This window comes from Phocoena phocoena, chromosome 9, assembly GCF_963924675.1.
Source record: "Phocoena phocoena chromosome 9, mPhoPho1.1, whole genome shotgun sequence".
NCBI lineage: Eukaryota > Metazoa > Chordata > Mammalia > Artiodactyla > Phocoenidae > Phocoena > Phocoena phocoena.
In genome coordinates, this window is record NC_089227.1 from 9,320,650 (window position 1) to 9,334,700 (window position 14,051).

Genomic DNA, 14,051 nt, shown 5'->3' on the forward strand with positions numbered 1-14,051 from the left:
CTCTCCTCCTGTTCAGTGACAAAGCCTCTTCATCCGCCATGATACTGTACAAAACTAGCTTCTCCACAGGTGTGGTGACAATGAAAGCAATCTACTCCCCACCTAGCTCTGGTGGTCACACCTTGGAAGGAAGCATTATCTGTAATGGATTAATTTATTAATACTATGGCTACTCTTTCAAGATCCATTCAGAATATTTTGTTAAATTCCAGAAACATGAGGTCTGGGACGTGCCTGAGGCTGTGAGCCGGTCCTGGACCATCTGGCCTCAGGGCTGCCCCTGGCCAGCCCCCGTGGCCTTACCTTCTTTCCCTCGGTGTCCCCGCAGTAAAACTGCTCAGCTTTAGTCTTGCCCATCACCACGGGATCGGCAGCCTCCAGGTGGGAAGGGTTCGCCACCAGCGACAGGGTGATGTTCCTGTCGGTCACACGGTTGATCCGCCGGTGATACATGCCCAGGTGGTACTTCACGTCTCCAGAACCCTGAAGGTACAAACAGTCAGCCTTTATCCTGGGCATGGAGATGCTTACTCTTCACGACAGCCCTGTCCTGTGTTATTTCTCCTCCCAGAACCCCCATTCCTGGAAGGATGGAAAGCCTTTCCCCAGAATGGCTCTACCTAGGGCACAGGGAGAAGGTCCCTCAACCAGAGGCGCATGTCCCAAACCCCAGCGGGGAGGACTGCGGGGGCTGCCAAGCCTCTGATCTCTCTTTTCTCTGGGAGGTCGGCCACCGGCCACCTCCTTTGCGAGTGGTATGGAGGATCCCAGGCCCAGGTGCTTCCGGAGAAACAAGTGGAACCAGGGTCTGGTGTGGGTCGGAGCTATGCTAGTTTCTAAAAGAAATCAGGTGTCTCACCTCATCAGCTGCCTCCAGCTTTGAGTCGAACTGACAGAAAATCTGCTCCAGCTCCTTCCTGATGACGTTTGCAAGCACGTTCAGCCGCCCTCTGGTACACAGAGGAGCGAGCAGGGCCTGAGCTGTGTTCCAGACAGCAGGCAATGCTGTTCTAGCCCCTTCCTCCCCCGATGGACAGGCAATGCCTCGATTTGCAGCCCGAGAGGAGCTGAGAGCAGAGCTGATGTGGGACACTCAGCCTCTGCTTGCCCGGCACCCAGGGCCACGACGAGGTGGGAGGAAGAAAGGTAGAAAACGGAGAAACACTGCCGGCCTGCGGTGAACGCTCCACCCTCAGCCTCCGCTGCCGCCTCAAGCTGAGGTCTCCGCTCCACGTCACCGAGCAGCCTTCCCTCTAGGTTAACCTCCCTCAGTGGTGATCCCGACAAGGGCATGAGGCCAAGATGCCTGCCTAAAACCACTGTGGCCTTGAGTGTGACAGTGGCTACCGAGGGAGGGGGATGCTGTGGCGATGGCTGTCCCAGGACAGGGGTGCAAGTGCGTTCCAGGCGAGCCAGCCTCCTTGCTTGCCTAGTGCCCCACCCCGTGCTCTGGATGCATGAAAGGCAGCCAGGTACCTGTGAGGCATCCCCATGATCACGTAGTCCACTCCGTTCTCACTTGACTTGTCAATGATGGTCTTGAGGGCAGGAATCAGCACCTCGCAGCCTTCGAGACCAAAGCGCTTCTCAGATGACCACTTCCGCTGCAGGAACTCCTCAAACCTGGACAGGAACCAAGCCACTCTGAAGAGCCAAGTCACCAGGGCCAACCTTGCTCTCGTGGGGCTGTGGCCACGCTCCAAACCCACCCACCCCTGTCAACAGGCTGTGCCACACTGACGGGACCAGTGCAGCCCCGTACCTGGTGGAGCGCACTAGCCGGGCCAGCAGGGTCCGCTTCTCCTCGTTGGTGAACTGCATGATCCCAGGCGTCTCGAATTTCTGCCGGATCCACTGGCACTGCTCCAGGTCATTGATGAACATGAACTCCACCCCGATGTGCTGGCAGTACGCCATCTGTTTTTCACACACACACACACAATCAAGGGGATGTCCCCCCAGGGGTGTTGATTGCCCACTCAGCCAGAAGGCTGGCAGAACAGGTGGCCTCCCTTTCAAATGCAACAGAGCCAGCTGTGACCTGGGGCACCAAGTTTGGGCCCACAACCTCCTCTCACTCCGAACCTGGCCATGAAATACTTCCTCCACAGAGTACAGAGCCCAATAGGCAGGGAGGGGACAGTGAGAACCACTAAGCCGAGACATGCTCCCCTCATGGCGGGAGGACAGAAGCACCAGCCCAGGGACGGGGAAGCTCCTGGGGAAGACAGGTTCTCTGACCTCAAGGTCAGACTGTGCCCACCACCCTGAGAAAGAAAGGCCCTGTGCTGCCGGTGGATATCACAGCTCAGTGGCCACTTAAGTTAGCAGGCTTTTATTTATTTATTTTAAAAATTTATTTATTTATTTATTTATGGCTGCGTTGGGACTTCGTTGCTGCGTGTGGGCTTTCTCTAGTTGCGGCGAGCTGGGGCTACTCTTCGTTGCGGTGCACGGGCTTCTCGTTGTAGTGGCTTCTCTTGTTGTGGAGCACGGGCTCTAGGCATGCGGGCTTCAGTAGTTGCGGCACGCAGGCTTCAGTAGTTGCGGCACACGGGCTCAGTAGTTGTGGCTCATGGGCTCTAGAGCGCAGGCTCAGTAGTTGTGGCGCACGGGCTTAGCTGCTCCACGGCATGTGGGATCCTCCCGGACCAGGGATCAAACCCATGTCCCCTGCATTGGCAGGAGGATTCTTAACCACTGCTTTTAGGAATTTAAAAAGCAATGCCCTGGTGTGACAATAATTTTTAAAAATTAATTAATATATATATATTGGCCACGCTGCACATCTTGTGGGATCTCAGTTCCCTGACCAGGGATCAAACCCAGGCCATGGTAGTGATACCGCTGAATCCTAACCACTAGGCCACCAGGGAACTCCCGACAATAAGTTTTAGAGCCCACAAATGCCTTTCAACGTCTTCGCAGCAGCCATGCTGACCAAGCACTTAGAGGGCCAGGTTCTGCTTGGTGGTTCTGTCTGTGACCCCCTTTGGTTTTCACAACAGACATGGAAACTGGCTGGCAGAGTGCAGGGTGAGGATGCACCTGGGATCCCAGTGGTGGGTCTAGATGTGACACCAGAGCAGGGGTGGGCACCTCTGCATGGTAATTCTATGATAATGAAACAAAGGGACATTTGCCTGAACTCAAAATAATGGCCAACCACAACGTGCTCTCGCTATCATCCTAGGCAAGAGGAGGAAAATCTTGCCTAGGGACAAAAAGAGGAAATGGATCTGGGAAAGACCTTGGTGTTTAAGGTGTTTTCATTAACTCCAAAACTATATTTCCCTGAGGACACCTCATGTGATAAACTGGGAACTTTTAAACTGGATGCACAAGAAGCCCAGGGATGGGGGGTGCTGGCCTGCCTTCCCTGACTTCAGAGCCAGCGCGAGTCACCACTTCCACCAGAGCTGTACAGTGACAGTGCCCTGATCTACTGAGCCACAGAAGAAAGTGTATTTCTACACAAACACATTTGAGAAAACATGGCCCAGCCACAGCATCTGTTAACGTGAACCTTGAACCTTCCTCCATCAGCTTAAAAAAGGGTGCATCTTCCCTGGGACCCAAGTCTGAGTTGTAAGCCTAGCAGAGAGGAGAGGAAGGGGTGGGGAGAGAGGGGAAGGGAAGGGGAGAGGGGAGGGGAGGGGAAGAGAATGAAGGAAGGGAAAGGGGGAGAGGAGGGGGAGGGAGGAAGTGGGGAGGGAAGAGGCGGGGAGGGAAGAGGCGGGGAGGGACGAGGCGGGGAGGGGGAGGGGCTCCCTCCTTTACCCATGGAGGCAGGAGAACACGCCTGTGTTCCTTATGCCTGATGGGCAGTATGTCCATTACTGAACAATTAAAGGCTCAAAGGAAATTATTGGGTCAAAAATAGTATGTCTCCATTATCATCAGCATGAATTTAGCTATTAACTTGGACACATAGTTACTGGGCCCCTGGATCATATTTTGTTTCTCCTGTTCTTGGCTCAATCCCCAGGAGAAAAGGGCAGGGAGTTTTAGGTGCCGATTCTTAGCTTCTCTCTCTAGTGAGACGTTAGGAGGCCAAGAAATTGCACTCGCTCTAAATATTCAAAGAGCTGCAAGTTGATTATTATGTCACGGGACCAAGAACATACTTAAGCTCTGTCAGCTCACACAGCCGCCCAGTGCACGCACATGTCACGTGTAAACATACCTAACCCACCATCATCGGGTGAGTGTACACAAATATCTGTAAACAACGAGAAGGGGTATTCCGAACTGGGACAAGTCAGAATGGTAGGCTCTCTTGGAAGAGCCCTGGACGTGGGGCCCTCTGGGGACGGGGGTGCTATGGCTGGGACCCCTGGAGTCCAGGTCCAAGTGTCCACAACAGCCCAACTCCTGGGTTCTGGCACTGGATGAAATGAGAGCCGTGCATGGCTCTCTGCCCCTTTCAAATGCTGGATCAGTACAACCTGGGGCTCGAGCAGCCGCTTGTAAACACAGCTGCATATCCCCATCTCTGGGAGATTTGTAAAAATGCACATTTCCAGGCTCCAAAACCAGAGCTGACTCAGTTGGTCGTAGGTGGGCCAGGAATCTCCCCAGGCGTTCCTATTCAAGTTGTTTTGGGAATGACACCCTTTATTTACCTAATGCTTTAGTACACATTTTTTTTTTTTCCTGGTACATGGGCCTCTCACTGTTGTGGCCTCTCCCATTGTGGAGCACAGGCTCCGGAATGGCCCATGGCTCAGTGGCCATGGCTCACGGGCCCAGCCGCTCTGCGGCATGTGGGATCCTCCTGGACCGGGGCACGAACCCGTGTCCCCTGCATTGGCAGGTGGACTCCCAACCACTGCGCCACCAGGGAAGCCCAGGACACATTTTTTAAAGTCGGAAGCAAAGTCTACATTTTGTTATGGTTGATTGTAAAAATAAAAAAGCATGGAATTTCATCAACAAAATAGCAAAAAACAGAACAAAACAATTCCCCTTCCCTTACATTAAAAAAATATATAGGATCAAGAGAAAAACAACCTAGTCTGGAGGTCTCCTGCCAACACAAGTTTTTAGCAAGTCCACTGGAGTTTTCTGGAAACGACTTGTGTTTTCTTACCTCCAGGCGCCGGATGATCTCCCGCAGCGGAAGGGCGGACTCCTGTCCCCCGATGAACGTGGTGGTGGGCAGGTGGAAGACCTTGTCCAGGTCAGACTCGTCCAGCCCGTAGAACCCTACAGGGGTGAGGAGAGATGGGCACAGCCATACGGGGGCCACAGTTTAGGAAAAGGGGGAGGGACTCCCCAGGGGAGAGAAAAAAGAAGAACAAAATCATAAAAACCTCTGTTATGTATGAAAATAAATACTATATTACAGCCAGAAACACAAATTAGCAACAAACAGAAGCTGAGTATATTACTGGCATCACAGGTAAAGGAGGATAAATTCATATGATGCATATATTAGTCCAGTGCACCAATTATTCATAATTTAGAGAAAAACGTATTTCAAGGCCCCACAGACACAAAGCGATTTAGGTTTGAAAAGGCACTGGGTAAGTCAATCAGAAAGCAAATGAAAAACAGTTAAGGATAGAATTCAAGTAGAAAATGAGGAACTGGACTAGACTAGGTCATATATGTCTTAATGGTGATGGCGTTTGTGTGTGGTGAGTGGAAGCTAGGAGACTGAGAAGTGAGGGACAGTCACTAAGAAGCCCAGTGGCCTGCGGGAGAGCTGCCAGGCAGCAGGGCAGAGGCTTCCACAGCCACCTCTGATGAAGGACGGCGCCATCTCCTGGAAGACCTCCAACTGCACATAAAGACCCATCCTCCAGACAGCGCTCATGAGTCACAGATCTGATTATCGCTCTCCCCAGTCCAATACCGACACGTATTTACTGACTAATTGCTAAGGAACCGACTATCACTGACTCATCACTGCTATTTGCTGAGCACCACGTGCAAGGTGCCTCCTCATCTGAAAGCATATTTCAAACTGACAAACACGTGATAGAGTGGAGGGGCTCTTTCCAGGGCATTATGCGCTTGATTCATGTTGCAATCATTGTCAAAGGGGAAGAGACTTGGAGGAAAACTGTCCAGTGACACTATAGGTTAGGCTCCCACCCACAAGCTATTGGCTGGAGTGAGGCAAGGAGCAGTTCACAGTCCCAGACGCCAGGATGAAATGTGAAACGAGCACCCACAGTCTCTGACACCTGACTGTGCAAGGCCAGACAGTCTCCCATTTCCTGGCCTAATTAAGTGTAAATAAGACAGAAGGCCCAGTAAGGGACCCAAGCAGTCGCTTGCAAACACAGCTGTGTATCCAAATCTCTAGGGAATTTGGGAGAGTTGTAAAAATGCACATTTCCAGGCTCCAGTGCCAGGACTTGACTCAATTGGTCATGGATGGGCCATGAACATCCCTGGATGATCCTATCAAGCTGGTTTGGGAACCACAGCTTTTATTTATCTAATGCTCTAGGACACTTTTTTTTTTTTAACTTTTAAAAGCAAATTCTATGTTTTTCAACCTTTTTTTGTTTTATTAAAACAAAAGCAACCTGGCTTTTTTTCACCTTGGGGTGGTGGTGGTGATGGCAGAGTGGCTTGGTTAAGCTATGCACCCATTTCCTGCTGTTATTCTATCAAGAATGAGTATGGGCCATCACGTGGGCCTGATAAAGCATGGCTCCGGCCCTTCACAGCTCAGCTCTCAGTGTTTATGGAGGAAAACCAGAGTTATTTGGGGGACACTTTTCCTAGCTCATGGGAACACTCAGCAGTGGGGGCTAAGGGAACCAAGGTATCCAAGGAGTGCACACTCTGTTGGGAACAGTTTGAACATTTTGATTGTGGAGTTAACCAACAACTGGTGTGTCCCAGAGGAGAACGTGGGCTTCTCGTGACCTTTCAGCATGAAGAGCCCTTGGCCTCACCACATGGGTGATTCTTCATTTCCATCACCGTGAACTGATCATTCTTGGGCTCTACTACTGAACTTCAAAACTGCTGGCCTTGCTTCTGAGTTCTTCAGTCATTTGACAACTTAAATCTACAGATGTCTGGGAAGGAAGTATAGACATATGCCTACCTATTCCCCCACCAAGTGCAACTAAAAACCCCAGATATCATATATAAAACAAATGCAAGATTACGCCAAAGGGTGGAGAAAAAAGCCAACCAGCCAAGGAGGTCCCTGGGTTTCCTTTTGGGCTCCCATATCCCAGACTTGGAGCAAAGAATGTGGAAACTTCTACAGGTGTACACAGAAAAAGCGCCAACAAAAGCTGCTCTCTTTAAAGGACTAGGAGAAAGGCAGCCTCGCAGGACAGAAAACTTTTAGACTGTAACTGCTCTGTTCCACCCAAACATACGGAACACACTGCAGTCCCATCAACACCCTTGTCAGGCTGCAGTGCACTCTGACCTCTGACCCCACCCAAAGGTTTCAAAGAAGGCCCAAGAAGAAGCCCAAACTTTCATTCCCTCTGGGAGGTAATGCACTAGCCCACTCCCCCACCCTAATGTCAACAGAGACTTTGGGGCCCAGAATGTCCATCTCCACCGGGGAGTAACTAGGTGGGCCCCTCCCTACCAGAGCAGTGTTCAGAGGAGCCTTGCTATAACAAAGATTTCAACAAGATCCCATCTCATAATACCCAAAATGTCCTGGTTTCAATATTAAAAAAAAAAAGAAAAATCACTTATAACAAGAACCAGGAATATGTCAGATTGAACGAGAAAAGATAATCAATAGACACTAACACCAAAATGACACAGATGTTAGAATTATCTAAGATTCTCAAGAAGCCATTATCAAATGATTTCAGTGAGCAATTAAAACATGAGACATGAAAAAAAAATTAAGTCTCAGCAAAGACACAGAAAGTCTCTGCAAAAAATTAAGATACAAAGAAGCACCAAATGGGAAATTTTGAAACTGCAAAATATAATAACCCAAATTAAAACTTAGTAAACAGGCTCAATGGCATTATCAGAGGACAGAGGATCAGTGAACTTAAAGGGAGAACAGAAATAAACCAACCTGAAGAAGACAGAGAAAACAGATTGGGGGGGAAAAAAACGGAAGAAAGTCCTAGGGACATGTGATGCTGTAACAAAAGATTTCACAGCTGTGTTGATGAATCCCAGAAGGAGAACAGAAAGCGGGAGGCTGAAAACTTCCCAAATATGGCAAAAGACTTACTCCAGACTCAAGAAACTCAGTGAACTCACAAAATAAAGCCAAAGAAATCCATGTCAAAATATGTTACAATTAAACTTCTGAATTTAAAGACAAAAAATCTTGAAAGCAGCCAGAATATAGTGACACTTTGTCTAGAGGGCAAAACAACTCAAATAATAGTGGATTTCTCAACAGAGGACAAAACAACAGAGGACAAAATAATAGAGGATTTCTCAACAGAAGCCATGGAGACCAGAAGGAAGTAGCACCACACTTACCAAGAGCTGAAAGAAAAGAACTGCTTCCCCAGAATCCTATATACAGTGATAATATCCTATAGGAATGAAGGAGAAATCAAAACATTTTCAGATGAAGAGAACTAAGAGAATCTGTCATCCTAAATGAATGGCTAAAAGAAGTTGTAAACAGAAAGGAAATGATACCAGAAGGAATCAGACAGGAGGAAGGAAGAAAGAACATGGAACTAAAAAATACAGGTAAATAAAAGGCTTTCCTTCTCCTCGTGGGTCTTCTAAATTATGTTTGATGATTGAAGCAAAATTTGTAATATTATCTGATGCAGTTCTAAACATATGTAGAGGAAATGTTTAAGATAACTATATATTTTACATGGAGAGAAGGAAGGAATGTAAAGGGAGGTAAGTACACTTCACTTGAACTGGTAAAATGATGACACCATTAGATTGTGATAAGTTATGTAGTGATATAACACCTAAACAGCCACTAAAAGGGCTAAAAACCACTAAAAACACAAAGAGAGATGATCAAAAAGACTACATATAAATAAAAATGGAATTTTAAAGTATAGGTTTAAAAACCTAGAGGAAGTCAGGAAAAAGAAAGCAGAGAAATGAATAGGGCCAAACAAAATGAAGGATAAAATGGTAGACTTAAGCCCTAACATATCAATAGTTACATTAAATATAAATGGTCTAAATATACTACTTAAATGACAGAGATTGACGGAGTGGATTAAAAAAACAGGACTCAACTATATGCTTGACTTCAAATACAGTGATTTAGGCAGACTGAAAGTAAAAGGATGGAAGAAGATATGTCATGTAAAACATGTCCAACAAAAGCAGGAGTAGCTATATTATCATCAGATAAAGTATATATTAGAGCAAAGAAAATTACTAGAGACAGAGAGGGACATTGTATGATAAAAAGATCAATCCACCCAGAAGACATAGCAATTCTAAATGTGTGTGCACCAAACAACAGAGATGCAAAATATGTGAAAAAAAACACACCAAAACTGAGTACTGAAAAGAAAAACAGACAAACCCACAGTTCGTCTGGAGGCTTCAAAGCCCTTCACTCAATAATCGACTAAAAAAGTAGATAGAAAGTTGCCAAAGATATAGAAAGACTCTATAACTGACAGGATCTAATGGACATTTATAGAACACTTCACCAAACAACATCAGAGTATGCATTCTTTCCAAATTCCATGGAACAAATGCCAATTCAGACCATATAGTGGGCCATAAAAACACCTCAACAAATTTAGCAGAACTGAGGGACTTCCCTGGTGGTCCAGTGGTTAAGCATCTGCCTTCCAATTCAGGGGATGTGGGTTCGATCCCTGGTCGCGGAACTAGGATCCCACATGCCATGGGGCAACTAAGCCTGTGCGCCGCAACTAGAGAGAAGCCAGTGCGATGCAACTGGAGAAGCCCACGTGCTGTAACAAAAGATCCCGCGTGCTGCGACTAAGGCTCGACGAAGCCAAAAACAAAAAAATTTAGCAGAACTGAAATTATATGGAGTACATTCTCCAACAACAATGGAATCAAACTAGAAATCAATAAGAGAAATATAAAAGGAAAATCTCCAGATTCTTGGAAACTAAACAACACCTTCTAAATAATCCATGAGTCAAAGAAGAAATATTAAGGGGTATCAGAAAATACACTGAACTGAATGGAAACGAAAATACAGTATGTCAAAGTTTGTAGGACAGCTAAAGCAGTTCTGACAGGGAAATTTATAGCAGTAAATGCAAACATTAGAGAAGAGGAAAAGGCTCTAATCAGTAATCTATAAGATCTTACCACAAGAACCTAGAAAAAGAAGGAAAAAAAAAAAAACAACACAAAGAAAGCAGAAGTAAGGAAATAAAAATAAGAACAGAAATCAATGAAATTGAAAACAGCAAAACAGAAAAATCAATGAAACAGCTGGTTCTTTGGAAAGATCAGTAACATTGACAAACTTCTAACAGGACTAACAGAAAAAGAGAAGACACAAATTACCAGTATCAGGAGTAAAAGGGGATATCAATACAGATCCTGCAGATATCAAAAAGATACTAAGGGAATACTATGAACAACATACACTTGACAACTCAGATGTAAACAAACCATTCCTAGAACAACACAAACTGCTGTTACCCACCCACTATGAAAGAGATAACCTGAATAGCTCTAACTTTTAAAGAAATCGAATTCATAAATAAAAAGCTTCTGAAAAAGAAATCCAAACCCATATGGTTTTGCTGGGAAATTCTACTGGATGTTTAAAGAAGAATTAACACCAACTCTACACAGTCTCTTTCAGGAATTAGAGTAGGAAGAAAACTTCTCAGCTTATTTTACAAAGCTAGAATTACCCTGATACCAAGAGCAGACAAAAACAGTCAGAAAAAAAAAAATTACAGACCAATATTCCCTACGAATACAGATGCAAATACATATATATATAGATGCAGCAACATGCACAAAGAATTATATACCATGACCAACTGAGGTTTATTCCAGCAGTACATGTAAGTTGGGTTCAATACTTGAAAATCAATCGATGTAATCCACCATTGATCAGGAACAAAGCAAGGATGTTCATTCTTATGCCTCTTAGTCAACATGGTACTGGAAGGTCCAACCAGGGCAATTGGGCAAGAAAAGGAAATAAAAGGCAAACAGATTGGAAACGAAGAAATAATTGTTCCTATTTTCAATTGAGATGATTGTCTACCCCCAAAATTCTAAAGAATCTACTAAAAAAAAAAAAAGTCCTAGAATAGGTGAGCTCAGCAAGGTCACAGGACACAACATAGAAACAATCAATTGTACTTCAAGATATTAGTAATGAATAGATTGGACACTAAATTTTTTTAAAAACAGGAAGTACCGACATGTAAATCTAACAAAACATGTACAGAATTTGTATGCTGAAAACTACAAAAAGCTGATGAAAGAAATCAAAGATCTAAATAAGTGAGACATACTATGTTCATGGATTGAAGGGCAACATAGTAAAGATGTCAATTCTCCTTAAATTCATCTATAGGTTTAACACAATTCCTACCAAAATGTCAGCAAGAGTTTTTGCAAATGTAGACAAGCTTATTCTAAAATTTACATGGAAAGAGACAGGCCCTAGAACAGCCAAGGCAATTCTGGAAACGGAAAATAAAGTTCAGCAGCTACAGTAATCAAGACAGTGTGGTACTGGTGGAGAGACACACCTATTGAAAGAATAGAGAACCCAGAAACAGACCCACTGAATAAGTCCAACTGATTTTTGATAAAAGCGTATAAAAGCAATTCAATGATAAGAAAGACAAACTTTTCAGTTAATGGTGCTGGAGTGATTGACATCCACAGGCCAAAAATAAACAAACCTTGATCTAAACTTCATATCCTATACAGAAATGAACTCAAAATGGATCACAGAGTTAAATGTTAAATGCAAAACTATAAAACCTTTAGAAAAATACAGGAGAAAATCTTCAGGATCTAGAGCGAAGAAGAGAGTTCTTAAACTTGATACCAAAAACATGATCCATAAAAGGGAAAATTGATACACTGGACTATAGAGTTTAAAACTTTTGCTCTGTAAAAGACCCTATTAGCCGAAGAACAGAAGAAACAACACAAAGGTCCTTCAGTGAGTAAATGGTTAAAACAATTCTGGGACATCTATGGCAAGGAATGCTACTCAGCAATTAAGAAGGAAAAAATTAGTGTTAGAAAAGCATGCTGACTGGAAAATGCCAATTCCAAAATGTTACATATTGTGATTTGTAAAACATTCTTGAAGTGACAAAATTATAGAAATGGAGAACAGAAGAGCGGTTGCCAGGCGTCAAACATGGGGGTGGGGTAGAAGGGGAGTAAGTGTGGCTACAGAGGGGCAGCAGGAATGACCGCTGGAGTGATGTAGACCTCTGTGGCTTGACTGCTGTCAGTGTCGGTATCCTGGTGTGATGTACTATGGTTTACAAGATGGTACCACTGAGGGAACTAGCTGAAAGGCATATGAGAATGTCTCTGTTATTCTTCATAACTGCATACAATTATTTCAAAATGAAAAGTTTAATCAAAACTAGAGTCTCACAGACATTATAAGATGGAGGAAAAGAGAACTTCTGAGTGACACCTGGCATGGAAGGAAGACTGGCCACTGTGGTGAGTGACAGCAGGCAGATGAGCCCCGGCACCCCACTCTGGATTCTTCAAAGGTGCTCTGCCCAGAACCAAGGGTCATTAAGGACTCCTTACTTCATTAAGTAATGTTTTATCAGTACTTCAGTTGTCCTTCAAACATGGGAAGATCAAAAGGGAAAAAATGCCCAGGAAGCAGAATCTGAAAGAATCCAGAGTCCAGTCAGAGGCATAGTGCAGGATGTGGAGGAAACGACGTGCCAACATGCAGAATGTAGTGTGGCCTCAGGTCCCCGCTGGCTACAGCAGGAGCTAGAGACAGCCTACGCTAAAGACGGAAGCCCAGCGAAGCGATGGTGAGACACACGTGGAGGTGAAAGTGCTCTTCAGAACACAAATGGACAGAAGCTAATATGACATGGTGAGTAGCTCTACCTGTTGGATAACAGCTATATGACAGGAAAAACATATCTCAAGACAATTAACAAACTTCAAAACACTCGACAGAGTTGTGTCAACTTTCCCCAAATTGCATGCTGGGGAAAGCTGCACATCCTGCTCAAATGAAGTCCTCAGCTCCAGAAAAGTGAAAGGCTCGTTATTTTCATACCTCCTACTGTTAGCATTCGAAGTCGTTCCTTGAAAACTGCAAGGTCTGAGAGGCAGAGTGGGATAGCATGGGTGAGTACAGAGGGAAAAAGACAGGTGAGTTAGTTTAAAAAAACCCCAAACACCCAAAACCCTACACCATTACCGCAGGAACAGGTAGCACAAACACTGTCACACAGACATAGACACTGAAGGAGAACAAGGGAGGGGGGATATGTGGTCTGAGAGCTACTTTGATAAACATGGAAACGGTTCATGAACAGCTGGAATAAGGTGAATCTGAAGGAGGGAAAGGCCGCTCCCTGAGACCGAGAAGCCACCGTGTGGTGGCAGCTGAGACCTCCTCACTTCCCCATCCTGAACAAGTGGGCGACACAGAGCTCTCCTGGGAAGCCAAATCCACCCAGTCCAGACTGCTTTGGGATGAAAAAACTGGGGAAAAGAAAATGAAAAAGTCTAATTTTTGTGTCCCATTCCTCAGAACTGGAGCATCAGGCAGCAGACTAGACCCAAAACCTCAAGCTCCTGCTGGATTCTAAAGAGTAGAAGGTAGGTCCTTGGTCTCCCCTCTCGAGAAGGTAGAACCAGGATGGAGGAACTCAGCTGCTGAGGACACAGGCTGAGAGCCACACACGTGCACAGCTGCACACACTCCTGCCCCACACCTGGAAGCTTGCCTGGCGCTAGTGAAAATCAAGATGTTGATCTGGACACACAAAATGCCTCCTGACGCTGGTTCCCTGGGAGGGTGGGCCTGATGACTGAGGGGTCAGAGCATGGTCACCGGCACTGTGGCTGCTCCCTGCCCTGGGAGTAGAGAGGAAGGCCAGCCAATGCATCCTTGGACGCTGATGGCAAGAGCTCTG

At 45.6% G+C, this 14,051-nt stretch overlaps 1 protein-coding gene across 6 annotated transcripts in view; it reads right to left on the minus strand.

Annotated features, from left to right (window-relative positions):
* OGDH (oxoglutarate dehydrogenase) overlaps nt 1-14,051 on the minus strand; it is a 75,511-nt gene that overhangs the window by 25,879 nt on the left and 35,581 nt on the right. For 3 of the 6 annotated variants that reach the window (XM_065883872.1, XM_065883871.1, XM_065883873.1), the window contains 5 exons: nt 5,093-5,208; nt 1,763-1,917; nt 1,477-1,623; nt 860-950; nt 304-483 (listed from right to left, as the gene is read on the minus strand). In XM_065883872.1, the coding sequence (XP_065739944.1) occupies nt 304-483; nt 860-950; nt 1,477-1,623; nt 1,763-1,917; nt 5,093-5,208 (689 nt within the window). Of the gene's footprint in view, nt 1-303; nt 484-859; nt 951-1,476; nt 1,624-1,762; nt 1,918-5,092; nt 5,209-13,186; nt 13,232-14,051 lie in introns of those variants that run through there. The other 3 variants (XM_065883869.1, XM_065883870.1, XM_065883874.1) reach the window with 2 other exon arrangements.